Genomic DNA, 15,920 nt, shown 5'->3' on the forward strand with positions numbered 1-15,920 from the left:
AAAGAACTTTTTCGGATTTGTTTTACTCTTTGCGATTTGTTTTTAGTTTTCTATTTTAGCTGCTCTAATCGCTATTTTGCATTTATTTTTACATTCCTTGTAGAACTGGAATGATTCCACCTTTCCGTCAAACTTAAATGCTTTGAAAGCACGCTTCTTTTTATCCATTTGTTCCTTGACCTTTTTATTAAGGCACATCGGTTTGGATTTCCTACTTCTGTTTTTGTTGACTTTGGGAATAAATAAATTAGTGTACTTATTGAGCAGAGTTGTAAAAATGTCCCACATTTCAGCTGTATTCTTACCATGAAATACAATTTCCCAATTAATCTGCTTCATCACTTGTTTCAGCAATGTGAAATTTGCTTTCCTAAAGTTAAAAATCTTGGTTAAACCCTTATATAGTTGTTTTTGAAAGCTGATATCAAATGTGATCATACTGTGATCGCTATTTCCTAGGGTCTCCCCTACTTTAGTATTTGTTATTATTTCCTCATTATTTGTTAGTACTAGGTCCAGTATAGCCCCTTGCCTAGTTGGCTCCTCAATTACCTGTGACAAGTAATGATCTTTTAGAATGTTTAAGAACCTGTTACCCCTAGCTGTATTTACTGTTTCGGTGTTCCAGTTTATGTCCGGGTAATTGAAGTCCCCAACAATAATGATGTCCCCCATACCTGCAGCTTTTTTGATGTGCTGCAAGAGTAGTAATTCGTCAGCCACACTAATATTTGGCGGTTTATAGCATGTCCCTATTAAAACATTTTTTGTATCTTTATCCCCACTCAAAATCTCAACCCATAAAGACTCTACGTTATCGCCAGTCCCCTCGTAACTGACCTCCTTTAAATATGGTTTTAAGAATGGATTAACATAGAGACAAACACCCCCTCCCTTTTTATTAATCCTATCTCTCCTGAAGAGAGTGTATCCCTCGATGTTTGCCGTCCAGTCATGAGAATCGTCCCACCATGTCTCAGTAATGCCTATTATGTCATAATGGTCATTATGTGCAATTGCCTCTAATTCCCACATTGCATTTGCAATCATACACTTAAGTTTATTAATTCCCTGATCCGCAAGTTCTGTTGTACATGACATTTCCTTAGGAACCATGGTATCCCTTAAATTACCATTGCTGACTCTTTCACTCCATCCCCCCTCTCCACCCCCATTATACTTTATACATCCCACTATTTTTTGCTCTCTAGTTGTCCCACTAATTCTTTCTAATCCCTCCCCCCAGGCACCTAGTTTAAAATCTTCTCCAACCTTCTAACCATCCTTCCCGCCAGCACCGCTGCCCCCTCCTCATTCAGGTGCAATCCATTGCGTCCAAAAAGATGGCGCCTGACTGAGAAGTCTGCCCAGTGTTCTAAGAACACAAACCCCTCCTTCCTACACCAGTCTCTAAGCCACACATTTACCTCCCTGATCTCCCTCTGCCTTCCTGGACTAGCGCGTGGCACAGGTAATGTTTCAGAGAATATTACCTTAGATGTCCTTGCCTTTAATTTTTGTCCTAGGTCCCTATAATCTCTCTTAAGGGCATCCCACCTTACACTAACTTTGTCGTTGGTGCCAACGTGCACCAAGACCGCCGGGTCGTTCCCGGCCCCTCCCAACAATCTTTCTACCCGGTCCGCAATGTGCCGTACCCGAGCACCCGGGAGACAACAGACTGTATGGCGATCGCGGTCCCGGTAGCAGATTGCCCTATCTGTTCTCCTGATAATAGAATCCCCTACCACCACAATTTGACTAGGTACCTCACTAACTTTTTTTCCCCTTATCCTGGAGGGACCGCTCCTCTGGTTGCTAGATGGAGTGGTATCCTCCAGTGCCGTCATTTCCTCACTGCAATCCCCAGAATCTTCATCCAGTTGGGCGAATTTATTGTGGTTTGGCAGTTCGGAGATGTCCTGTCTCCCCTCCCCCTCTTCTTCTTCCTTCTAACCGTAACCCAGCTTGCTACCTGATTGTCCTCATCCTCCTCTACCGGTGGCCCCCCCTGCAACTCCTCCACCGTTCTATCTAAGATCAGTTTGAGACTGTGAATACTCCTCAGTCTCATAACGGTTGCTCTAGATCAGTTACCTGGGCTTCCAGGGCAACAGTTCGCGTACACCTCACGCAGATGTACTCGCACTGGACCGGTTGCTCCAGTTGTGCATACATCATACACGACATGCACTTAGTGAGATTCCCAACCACGGACTCCCCCATTATGTCTAAAAAGAAACTAACTCCCTGTACCTTTATAAAAACAATACAATATAATACAGACAATACCGACTATGTATTACAATACAACTTAGTTCGAAATACGCTACACAACACAATACTAAAGCCTAGCTGTGGAAAGAGACAATTTCCAACACAGTAAAGTACTTGGTAATGCAATGTAAGTTTACAAACATGCAATGTAAATTTACAAATTTACATGTTACCAAGTGTTTACATGTGTTAACAGTCATTAAGACTCAGAATCCGCAAAACGTTTACAGATCAGATGCGCTAAAAATCCAGATAAGTGCTACTGGTGTGCTCTTTTAGGGGCTGATTAAATAGTCTGAATAATCAATTAGTCCACAGTAAATTATCAAGGCTAAGTGAATTCCCCCCTTAGTTTCAAAATCATCATCATTGTCAATGAACAATTGCACTAGATCCCTTCGTGGTATAAGAGATCATTCTAAAAACAGGACAGTCTTTGTGTATGCACACTTAGCAGGCCCCCTCCTCCAAATCAGAGCCTTTGATCATTCTTTAATAGTGAAGCAGCAGCAAGAAAGTTGGCTGCTGAGACAACAATGGCCGCAAGGTCCAGCAGTTACCCTGTAGGGGGGGTGGGAGTAAGGTGTCTCCACAGCGTGGGATGCCAGGGTTCCTTCCTCATGGCCACTGATACACATATGATCACTATCAATGCCAAGTGGCTGTTCCTTCCCACACGCAACCGCTCAGGGAGTACCGTCCAATTCACAGGTGTGTGATATCCCACTAAAAGCGCCACCAGAGACCCAGTAAGACCAGCAGCAGAGCAGCCCCTGTCTCCATTTGATCAGCTACTCCTGAGCTGTGTCTCCTGGCTGCCGCCAGTGCCTCACTCTTCACCATCGCCACCTTACACACAGCAAGCTGCTCTCTCTCAGACAAGAGAGCCAGCTCTGCTCTCCTGCAGTTTGCTCAGGACTCACCTTAAGAGTACCATGCACCACAAGTGGGTATCAGTATTTCAGCAGAAGTTCTCTGGGTGGGTCAGGGGGCGGGTCATGTAAAGCAGTGGATTGCTTTCCACGGTGTCGGAAGGGTAAGTTGTGCACCTGAGGGAGTATGGGACGCCGGCCCCCCCAGAACAAAGAAACCCACCGTTTGTGTTGTTTTTTTGTTCTTTTTGTTTTTCAATCTTTCTGCTTTTTTTCTTTTTTTCTGGATTATTTTGCTTCATTTATAACATACCACATGTACTGCAGATTCTACTTATTAATCGCCTGATAGGAGAGATTAATCTCCTCTAATATAGATACAGAATCCCCTCCTGGGATAATTATTCACAGAACGTCACTCTTACCACATTGGACCTAGAGCACGAGTGAACTGCAAAAAGAAGGACATTTCCTATTTGAACAGCAACCATTTGTTTCATTAATAATCATATTTACTACTTTGTTTTATGCATAAAAGTTGTTACTAGTATGGTGATAACTTAAGGGCCCTACACACTGGCAGATAAAATGCACGATATGAACGTTCTTGTTCATTAATGAATGAGAACTTGTTCATATCGTGCAGTGTGTAGGCACCAACGATTAACGATGCGCGGACCCGCGCTCATTAATCGTTGGTGCCCCGTCGCTTATGCATGCAAGCCAATATGGATGATATTGTCCATATTAGCATGCAGTGCTATGGAGCTGGGTGACAGGGGGAGTGAAGAAACTTCACTCCCCCATCACCTCCCCCCCGCCACCGGGTCGCCTGTTGGCCGTATTTGCCGTCGGGCAGCTCGGCGGCAGATCTGTCAGTGTGTAGGGCTCTTTAGTTGCACTGTATCATATTGTTGTACACTCTGCTTTAATAAATAGAGAATTTCTTACTTATATCTCATACAGTAGCGGATCTTGCCACGGGCAAGCAGGACTTTTGCCCGGGGCGCCGCCTTCCGGAGGGCGCCGGCACCATCCGGAGGGCGCCGCACCAGGGCAAGATCCGCTGCTGCTGTGCCCCCCGCTGCCCGCTGCCCCTGGCCGCTGTGAAGGGAAACTAGAGTTTACCTTCGTGGAGAGGTCCTTTACTGTGCAGTGCGCGATGACATCATCGCGCACCGCACAGCAAAGGTCCTCTCCACGAAGGGATCTAGATGCTACGCGTCTAGTTTCCCTTCGTGGAGAGGACCTTTGCTATGCGGTGCGTGATGACGTCATCGCGCACCGCCATTAAAGGACCTCTCCACGAAGGGCTTCACAGCGGCCAGCGGCAGCGGCCAGCAGGGGGCACATTTCAGTCTGTACAGGGGGCGTAAATGACCATGCCCCCTGCACGAAGCCACGCCCCCATTGCCGCCCGGGGCGCGCAAAGCCCCAGAACCGGCCCTGATCTCATCCACATGTGACTATTTGTCTAAGTGTAAATGTGTGACCAAGTGCTATAGTGCTCAATCTGTTTTTATTTGATCTGAAAAATAGTTTTTAAACAGATAAGGAAATGTGTAAAACAAACCTCCAAATGGAGATCCTTTCAATGTACGACCTGGGATGAGCAACATTGGAGGAAATGTAAGTTTATCAGTTGGAGATGTCACACCAATCACCACAGTGACTCCACTGGCACAGTACGTGGATTCAAGAGCAGAATTCTGAAAATAGTAAACAAAAAAATGTTGTTTTATCATTTTATTGTTCTATTTGTAAGACCATTAGTGTAAGGGACAGAGGGCACAGATGTTAAATATTAAGAATAAGACTGCAAGTATGTACTGTATTTAGAGAAATGGACCATACAGAACCTTTCATTTATAAATATAGTATATTTATGTTTCACCTATTTTAGAAATTTCAGGCTTATTATAATGCAATTTTAATATCATTACATTTTCTGGCTAGTACCAACACAAATAATTACTGTGTTTTTCACAAAACTTTGTATTTTCAGAATCATTATTTCTTTTTACTCCACGAGTAGAATGCAGAGTACATTTCACAATGTGTTCTAGTGGCAGACAGAGCCATAACTAGACTCTTTGGTGCTCTGTGCCAGAAAGAGAATTGGCACCCCCCTATTTTTAGTTTTCCAATAGGGACATAAGGCGCATGCACTTTTGGGGAAGGGACACGACAAAATTGATCCAAGAGAAAGACAATGCCATGATACCCTATATATATATATATATATATATATATATATATATATATATACAATTACCAAACAGTCCACACTCTGGACTTTTAAGTATATGCTGGGGTGACTTCCATATAATGATAGATAACTCTGACCCATCAATTCCAATATATATCCACAACAGAGGAGCACTCACCAGTCTTCAAAGCAGTTTTTTTCTTTATTTTCAACAAATCATGACAGAGGGGGGTGTCGACGTTTCGGTCCCTAGTGGGACCTTTGTCAAAGGTCCCACTAGGGACCAAAACGTCGACACCCCCCTCTGTCATGATTTGTTGAAAATAAAGAAAAAAATGCTTTGAAGACCGGTGAGTGCTCCTCTGTTGTGGATATATATATATATATATATATATATATACTCTAGGGCAGGCATTCCCAACCACGGTCCTCAAGGCACACCAACAGTGCAGGTTTTAGTGATATCCAGGCTGCAGCACAGATGGTTAAATAAAAATAACTGAGCAACTAATTAAGTCACCTGTGCTGAAGCCTGGATATCACTAAAACCTGCACTGTTGGTGTGCCTTGAGGATCGTGGTTGGGAATGCCTGCTCTAGGGGGTAAATTTACTAAGATGGGAGTTCTATTTAAGATGGGATGCTGCCCATAGCATCCAATCAGATTCTACTTCTCATTTATCTAGCACCTTCTAGAAGATAATACCTGAAATCTGATTGGTTGCTATGGGTAACATCACATCTTAAATAGAACTCTCATCTTAGTAAATTTACCCCCATGTGTGTTATTCATACACATTTATAGAACACTGCAAGGAAATGGATTTGGACACAACTCCTCTTTAAACCACAATCATGCACTTAACTTGAGAGCTCGTTGTTTTTCAGTTACAATACCCTTTATTAAATAGCACATTCCAATATACTGGTCTACCCAGGATTCCAACCATAACCTGTTGCATTCCAGTCAAAACACCCTACTTATTGAGCTATTTGATTCTGCACACTCTGCACATACCTAATTATGGCCGTGGTGGCAGATTACACATTTATTTATATTTATTTACTAAAATGTTGTGCAAACTACTCTCAGTAACTGTAGATCTACCTATAATTGTAATCCAATTGCATTGGTTGACTTTGCATATTTGTACTCCAGGTGCAATACATTTGCATGTTTTTTTCCCTTTATGATATTAATGCATTATAATGCGGCAGAAGAAAGTTGGGAAAATATTCCATTTACAAAGCTACCATACTACCACAACAAGAGGAGTCAATAGCCTTTCTAACCCCAGCCTAGAATGCACAATAGGCGGCAAAGAGAGAAAGATGTTTCATATAGTGCCATTTATTTACATAATTAGTACAGAAAGCTAATAAAAAAGGATTACTATACCTTTCTACATATACCTAATATTTTTATTTACACAAGTATTTCTTTTTTGTCCGGTGATTCGGAGTTTATGACAGATAAAAAGGGACATCACTCTCTCAATGGCATTAACCCAGGTTTTTAAAGAAATATTTTGGAACAAATGTCTGGCTCTAAATGAGACCTGTTGCCTCTAGTTAAAAATATGTTTAGCAAAACAAATTTATTAGAATACAATGACATTTATTGAAAAAGGAGACTCACTACTTTGAAACCCCAATATTTTTTGAAGCCAGGAATACGGAGTCTGTGTCTGTGTAAAACCCATCTTTGGCCTTTTTGCTGTTTAATGCTCAGTGGGTGTATGCATGTGCACAATGAGGATGCAGACATGATCATATAACATTGCAGCATATATCCCACTACAGCTCCACAAGGTATCCTGACAATCTTGCCCTATGTAGTTTTAATCTGCATTTACCGCATAGAGGTCGGTGATACTCAGTGAGCTAGCATGTCACGAGTTAGAGCAATAAGAAAGTCAGTGGTTCCCAAACTTTTTTTGGATCACTGCGCCCTAGAGTATCAGAATTTTTTTCATGGCACCCCTAGACCCTGAGGCCCAGATTTATTAAGCCTTGAAGTGTGATAAATTGCACGGTGATAAAGTAACAACCAATCAGCTCCGAACTGCCATGTTACGGGCTGTGTTTGAAAAATGACAGGAGCTGATTGGTTGGTACTTTATCACTGTGCAATTTATTACTCACCAAGGCTTACTAAAACTGGGACTTTAGTTTCTTATTGAGAAATGTAGAAAATAATATTAAATTAAATAAATATATTTATATGTAAATATAGTCATACTGTAAATGCAGTATATATATATGTGTTTATATGTCATCCTTAGGTACAGTTAAATGGTAAAGGGCAAGATTCTCCCCTGTATGTCCACATATTTTATGATTGGCAGCCACCAGCACTGGGTTTGCTTATTACATTAAACATAGAAACAGAGAATTTGACGGCAGATAAGAATCACTTGGCCCATCTAGTCTGCCCCTTTTTTATCCTTTACGTAATCTCAACCCTTTTTAAAACCTTAGTTATTTGTAAGGATATTCATATGCCTATCCCAAGCATGTTTAAATTGCTCTACTGTCTCTGATGGGAGGCTATTCCACTTGTCCACTACCCTTTCTGTGAAGTAATTTTTCCTTAAATTTCCCCTGAACCTGCCTCCCTCCAGTTTCAGTATATGTCCTTGAGTTCTAATACTTCTCTTCCTTTGAAGAATGTTTCCCTCCTGAACTTTGTTAAAACACTTGGTATATTTGAAAGTTTCTATCATGTCCCCCCTTTTCCCTTCTCTCCTCCAAACTATACATGTTAAGATATTTTAGCCTTTCCGGGTAAGTTTTGTGATGTAGGCCATGCACCATTTTAGTTGCCCTTCTTTGTACACTCTCTAATGTATTTATATCCTTCTGGAGATATGGTCTCCAAAACTATACAGTGGCATTATTACTTCTTTTTTCCTGCTACTGATTCCTCTCGCTATGCAACCAAGCATCTGACTTGCCTTTCTCATTGCTTTGTTGCATTGCTTTCCTGCCTTTAAGTCACTTGAAGTAGTGACTCCTAAATCCCTTTCCTCCTCAGTAGTTTTCATTATGATACCCTTGATACTATATTTAGCCTTTGGGTTTTTGAGACCCAAGTGCATGATTTTATGATTTTTAGCATTAAACTGTAGTTGCCACATTCTTGACCATTTCCCAAGCCTAGCTAGGTCATCATTAATTTGTTTTACTCTTCCCGGTATGTCTACCCTGTTGCAAATCTTTGTATGATCTGCAAAAAGTATTACTTTCCCTTTAATACCCTTTGCAATGTCACCAACAAAGACATTAAAGAGAACTGGTCCAAGTACAGATCTCTGGGGTACTCCACTGGTAACATTTCCTTCCAAAGATTGCACTCCATTTATAACAACTGTCTGTTTCCTATCCTGCAACCAGGTTCTTATCCGTTTAACTGTTTTATAATCCACCCCCAAGCTTTTAAGTTTATTTAGCAGTCTGCAATGTGGGACAGTGTCAAATGCCTTACTAAAGTCTAGATATGCTACATCTACAGCTCAACCTATTATTTTCATCACATAGTCAAAAAAGTCAATAAGATTTGGCCCACCAGTAAATCCATGCTGTTTTGAATCCTGTAAGTTGTTTGTTTTAAGATATTCCACAACTCTTTCTTTTAAGAGTTTTTCCATTACTTTCCTTACTACTGATGTAAGGCTTACTGGTCTGTAGTTACTTGCTTCTTCCTTGCTTCCACTTTTGTACAGTGGAACTATATTTGCTCTTTTTCAGTCCTCTGGAATGGCACCTGTATTTAGTGACTGATTAAATAATTCTGTTAATGGTGCCACCAGCTCATTTTTCAGCTGTTTTAGTATCCTTGGGTGTATCCCATCTGGCCCCATTGATTTATCCACTTTTAGTTTTGAAAGTTCTGTTAGGACCTTCTCCTCTATAAATGTAGTTTTATCTACCTTATTTTTATGAATGTCCTTGCAGCTTAACTGTGGCCCCTTCCCTTCTCCTTCTGTAGTAAATATTGAGCAAAAATAATGATTTAGGAGATCTGCTATTGCCTTGTCTCACTCCACCAAATTCTCACTCTGTCTCAAGTCTTATTATTCCTCCATTTGATTTTCTCCTTTCATTTATATACTTAAAAAAATGTTTGCCCCCTTTATCTACTGACTGGGCCATTTTCTCCTCAGCTTCTGCTTTTGCACATCTGATCACTTTCATAGCATCCTTCCGTCTGTCAAGATACACCTTTTTTGCTTTCACACTAGTTGATACTTCTTTTGTGAACCACACTGGCTTCCTTTTCCTGATGCTTTTTCTAATCCTTTTGATTCAAATGTCTGTTGCCCTTAGATTTGCACTTTTCAGTGTTTCCCACCTCTCCTGCACTCCTTCCAAGTCCCTCCAGTCTGCCAATGAATCACTTAAACATATCCCCATTTTTGCAAAGTCAGCATTCGTAAAATCCAACACCTTTGTTTTTGTGTGACAGGAGTTGGATCCTGTTTTTATACTAAACCATACTGCTTGATGATCACTGGATTCCAGGTGCTTACCCACATACAGTATATGTCTGATATCCTGTCACCATTTGTGAGAATTAAATCTAATATTGAGTCTTTGCGAGCAGGCTCCCTCACCAATTGCTTGAGAGGTGCTCCCTGTTAGGAATTTAGAAATGTTACACTTGTAGCTGAACTTGCAAAAGACTCCTCCCAATTTACATCAGGTATATTAAAGTCTCCCATGATTATGACTACTCCCTTTGAAGTGATTTTAGTGATGTCCAACAATAGGTTCCTGTCTAAATCCTGCCCCTGGCCTGGTGGTCTGTAGATCACCCCAATGCAAATAATATCCTTCTCCCCAGTTTCTGTGGTGACCCAAAGGGCCTTAGTTTTGTCTTCAATATTTTGTATTAAAGTAGCATTTATGATTTTTTTTTCAAATACATTGCTACCCCTCCTCCTATTCTTCCCATTCTATCCTTTCTAAATAAATTGTATCCTGGTATAGCTATGTCCCAGTCATGATTCTCATTGCACCATGACTCTGTAATTGGCACAATATCCATTGATCATAAATAATTTGAAGTGGTCCTGGACCACCAATCCCAGGCACCCCTGCAATTACCCCAGGGTGCCACAGCACACAGTTTAAGAACCAGTTACTTAACTTAATGTCTTCCTTGGCATTTTATATATTCTGACATGGTCAAATCAGGCTGAAGTTGTTTTCATGAAATGGAGCCAGTTAGACTCTCAAAGAATGTCGCAGTGTGGTTAACATATTAAAATGATAATAACTTAAACAAAATAAACATTAAGCATTAGGGGGTTGATGTTGAGTTGCACATACAGTACAGTAAAGTATTGCAATTTGCATATTGTAAACCATCCAAGTTGGGTTTGTGCATGTCCATACAACAAATTTTCTCACATGTGCACATGTTAAATGAGTACAGTTTGTGAACAGACCTCATGTATATCTGTCAGCACCTGTATCATTTGCAGGGGTGTAGTATGGTATGCCGGTGGTTGGGATCCTGACCACTGGCATACCGACAGCTGGGCAAGTGTAAATGAGCCCTTGCAGGCTCGCTGCACCCGCCACACTGCGGACACCGTGGCATGCATTCGCTATTTATTTTCCCTCCAGGGGAGTCGTGGACCCCCAAGAGGGAGAAAAGTTGTTGGTATGCCGGCTGTCGGTATACTGAGCGCCGGGATCCCAACAGCTGGCATACTGAATACAACACATTTGCAGGTGTCCTCTGTGTAAATAAACACTTGCACTAGCTTGCTGCAATTGATTAGTTGATTGTGCATTCACGTCTGACACTGATAAGTGCACTGTATTAAAGAGGTTTTATTTCTTGTGCTTTATTTTTAAAGCTACTGGCCAATGCAAATGTCACTATCAAAGCAAATGTTTACAAAATTGGGTGTATTTATATTTGGTATAGAGGATTGCCATAAGACATTTTGAGCACTGGTACAACTAGGGCATTGGTAGTTAGTTCGGATATGGTCCTGTCATATTGGGACTTTCAGGAGCATGGTCACTTTGGAAGCTTGACTGTCTCTTTTGCAGACCAAGACTACAGACAGTACATTACAAGTGCTTCCCCATCCTCCTGGAACCCCTGCTGATATATGACTGCTGTAAACCTGACATACTGTACATACTACTAGTGCAGAGTTGCACACAATTTGGAATTTGTTCTACCATGCATATTCGTACAGATGTATTTTCTGTCTTAGGTCTAGATGCACCATCGCTTGGAAAGTGATCAAATGTAGAGTGAAAATCTACCAACCAATCGGCTCCTAACTGCCATGTCAAATGCTGTGTTTTAAAAATGGCAGTTAGAAGCTGATTGGCTGGTGCTTTTTCACTTTCCATTTTATCGCTTTCCAAGTGATGATGAAACTGGCCCTTAATCTTTTGACACAAGTTCATTAAAACTCTGCAACATCAATTGTTGTAATATTTTCCTCTTACCATAGTTTCAATACGCCCAGTACATTCAAAGGCATAATCCACTCCTCCATTAGTCATACCACAAATGACCTCCTGAATAGGCTTTTCATAGTCCTTTGGATTTATGCACTCTGTGGCTCCAAGTTCAATAGCTTTTGGATATTTATCTTTATGAGTACCTATCCCAATAATGCGAGTGGCTCCGGCAGCTTTGCAGCCATGTATTACTGAGAATCCTACACCTCCCAACCCAAATACAGCGCATGTAGAGCCAGGAGTCACCTGAGGAAAGATAAATTCGTATAAATATGTCAAATTAATTGTAATTAGTATCAATTAAAATTCCATACTGCATAATTTCTGGCTAAACTCATTAACTAAATGAACAGACAAAAAAATTAATCCAGTTGTCCAACGTTCCTCACCCTGCTGGGTGATGAAACATATTGTATAACTTCATGCAGGAACTTTAGTGCAAAAACATGTGTGGAGAGGTAGGGGGTGGACTTCGTTGAGGAAACAATAGATGAGAACAATGGTATTGCTAAGTGTCTCTCTACATCAGGCATTCCCAACCACGGTCCTCAAGGCACACCAACAGTGCAGGTTTTAGTGATATCCAGGCTGCAGCACAGATGGTTAAATAAAAATAACTGAGCAACTAATTAAGTCACCTGTGCTGAAGCCTGGATATCACAAAAACCTGCACTGTTGGTGTGCCTTGAGGACCGTGGTTGGGAATGCCTGCTCTACATCATCACATGGCTCTGGAAGAAAAAAAATATGTAGATGCCTGGATTGTGGGTGACCACAGTTATCCTTATGTCTCACCGCTTTCTGTAGTTTCCCACTCCTTTCACTTCTATGGGCATTATATTTACCCATAGAAGAGAATGGGCTCCTCCTGAGTGACAGAAGAGCACTATTACATGGCGCTCCCTGATTGGCTGGCGGGTCTCCAAGTGACAGAACACACGTGGAAGTCCACAATTTGGGCAAAGGGAATCCATGTATACATACATGGATTTTTTTTATGTGCGCTGGTCCAGGATACTCGTTTTTTTTATTTAACCCCTAGATGCCTACATGGAAAAAAGAGTACCGATTAACAGTGGATTTACGGGAGTACGTGTTTTTTTATTTAACAGGTACACTATGGATTCCTACAGGAAAAGGGGACCAAAGCGCTACGTGGGATGGTAGGTAAGTACTGTATGTATGTATGTATGTATGTATGTATGTATGTATGTATGTATGACACTCACACATACGTACCATCCCACGTAGCACATGTATGTGAGTGTGACTGTGCAAGTATGTTTTATTAAAGTTGAACTGTCACAGTCGGTGTGTCCTGTGGTTTATTGTAATATTTATTTTACAGGTGGGGCTACAGGTACCAGCAGGCCCTTTAATGCCCCACATGCTGGTACTTGTGGTTCTCCAAGTACCAACATGCGGAGAGGCTTGCTGGGACCTGTAGTTCCACAAGTAAAAGACAATATAAATGTTTTATTTTACACAACTAATGGACTATAGACCCTATTCAGCAACAGTCGCAGCTTCTGCAATCTTAGCAGATACTGCTACTGAAAAAATCTCAGCTGTGGGCTTCCCAACGCATGGCAAGGCCGCCCAGCATGAGAAGGTCCACCCCGACATGCGATCACAATCTAATTATGAATGCACAGCAATTAGATTGCAATCACATGAAACTATGGACTACCCCTGCCGGCGCCACCTAGCTGAGAAGGCAGTTGCATCGATAAAAATTTTTTGTATCGGAGCAGCTGCATGTGACATCATGCAGCCACCCCAAAAATGGCACCGATCCACCTCCATATTAACTTTCCCACCCCCACAATGCCGTGTTGCCGCCCTGCAAGTCCCTCTACCTGTCAATCAGGAGTCCTATATTTGTACGTTAACAGTACTTATTCATAGCACTGACACACCAGGTAACCATAAAAACATAAACAATAGCATTTCTCTGACGTCCTAGTGGATGCTGGGAACTCCGTAAGGACCATGGGGAATAGCGGCTCCGCAGGAGACTGGGCACAACTAAAGAAAGCTTTAGGACTACCTGGTGTGCACTGGCTCCTCCCTCTATGACCCTCCTCCAGACCTCAGTTAGAATCTTGTGCCCGGCTGAGCTGGATGCACACTAGGGGCTCTCCTGAGCTCCTAGAAAAGAAAGTATATTTTAGGTTTTTTATTTTCAGTGAGATCTGCTGGCAACAGACTCACTGCTACGAGGGACTAAGGGGAGAAGAAGCGAACCTACCTGCTTGCAGCTAGCTTGGGCTTCTTAGGCTACTGGACACCATTAGTTCCAGAGGGATCCAACACAGGGCCCGACCTCGATCGTCCGGTCCCGGAGCCGCGCCGCCGTCCCCCTTACAGAGCCAGAAGCATGAAGATGGTCCTGAAAATCGGCGGCAGAAGACTTCGGTCTTCAGCAAGGTAGCGCACAGCACTGCAGCTGTGCGCCATTGCTCCTCATGCACACCTCACACTCCGGTCACTGATGGGTGCAGGGCGCTGGGGGGGGGGGGGGGGGGCGCCCTGAGCAGCAATATTAACACCTTGGCTGGCAAAATAATCACAATATATAGTCCCAGAGGCTATATATGTGAAAAATACCCCTGCCAGGATCCATAAAAAAGTGGGAGAAAGTCAGCCGAAAAAGGGGCGGGGCTATCTCCCTCAGCACACTGGCTCCATTTTCTCTTCACAGTGCAGCTGGAAGACAGCTCCCCAGGCTCTCCCCTGTAGTTTTCAAGCTCAAAGGGTTAAAAAGAGAGGGGGGGCACTAAATTTAGGCGCAAATCTGTGTATTATAGCAGCTATAAGGGAAAAATCACTGTGGGTAGTGTGAATCCCTGCATTATATAGCGCTCTGGTGTGTGCTGGCATACTCTCTCTCTGTCTCCCCAAAGGACTTTGTGGGGTCCTGTCCTCAGTCAGAGCATTCCCTGTGTGTGTGCGGTGTGTCGGTACGGCTGTGTCGACATGGTTGATGAGGAGGCTTATGTGGAGGCGGAGCAGATGCCGATAAATGTGATGTCGCCCCCTGTGGGGCCGACACCAGAGTGGATGGATAGGTGGAAGGTATTAACCGACAGTGTCAACTCCTTACATAAAAGGCTGGATGACGTAACAGCTGTGGGACAGCCGGCTTCTCAGCCCGCGCCTGCCCAGGCGTCTCAAAGGCCATCAGGGGCTCAAAAACGCCCGCTACCTCAGATGGCAGACACAGATGTCGACACGGAGTCTGACTCCAGTGTCGACGAGGTTGAGACATATACACAATCCACTAGGAACATCCGTTGCATGATCTCGGCAATGAAAAATGTGTTACACATTTCTGACATTAACCCAGGTACCACAAAAAAGGGGTTTTATGTTTGGGGAGAAAAAGCAGACAGTGTTTTGTTCCCCCATCAGATGAGTGAATGAAGTGTGTGAAGAAGCGTAGGTTCCCCCGATAAGAAACTGGTAATTTCTAAAAAGTTACTGATGGCGTACCCTTTCCCGCCAGAGGATAGGTCACGTTGGGAGATATCCCCTAGGGTGGATAAGGCGCTCACACGTTTGTCAAAAAAGGTGGCACTGCCGTCTTAGGATACGGCCACTTTGAAGGAGCCTGCTGATAAAAAGCAGGAGGCTATCCTGAAGTCTGTATATACACACTCAGGTACTATACTGAGACCTGCAATTGCCTCAGCATGGATAGTGCTGCTGCAGCGTGGTCTATTACCCTGTCAGGACAGGGATACTATTTGCTAACCATAGAGCATATTGAAGATGTCGTCTTATATATGAGGGATGCACAGAGGGATATTTGCCGGCTGGCATCCAGAATTAATGCAATGTCCATTCTGCCAGGAGGGTATTAGGGACCCGGCAGTGAACAGGCGATGCTGACTTTAGAAGGCACATGAAGATTCTGCCTTATAAGGGTGAGGAATTGTTTGGGGATGGTCTCTGGGACCTCGTATCCACAGCAACAGCTGGGAAGGAAAAAATTGACCTCAAGTTTCCTCACAGCCTAAGAAAGCACCGTATTATAAGGTACAGTCCTTTCGGCTTCAGAAAAGC

General features: G+C 42.7%; 1 protein-coding gene across 1 annotated transcript in view; it reads right to left on the reverse strand.

The window, feature by feature from the left end:
• Positions 1 to 15,920, reverse strand: part of LOC134910162 (NADP-dependent alcohol dehydrogenase-like) — a 61,553-nt gene that overhangs the window by 12,852 nt on the left and 32,781 nt on the right. Inside the window, exons 6-7 of the mRNA XM_063917886.1 lie at positions 11,838 to 12,098; positions 4,723 to 4,858 (exon numbers count right to left, since the gene is read on the reverse strand). Of these exons, the coding sequence (XP_063773956.1) occupies positions 4,723 to 4,858; positions 11,838 to 12,098 (397 nt within the window). The remainder of the gene's footprint in view (positions 1 to 4,722; positions 4,859 to 11,837; positions 12,099 to 15,920) is intronic.

The sequence above is a fragment of the Pseudophryne corroboree genome, chromosome 1 (assembly GCF_028390025.1).
Source record: "Pseudophryne corroboree isolate aPseCor3 chromosome 1, aPseCor3.hap2, whole genome shotgun sequence".
Lineage (NCBI taxonomy): Eukaryota > Metazoa > Chordata > Amphibia > Anura > Myobatrachidae > Pseudophryne > Pseudophryne corroboree.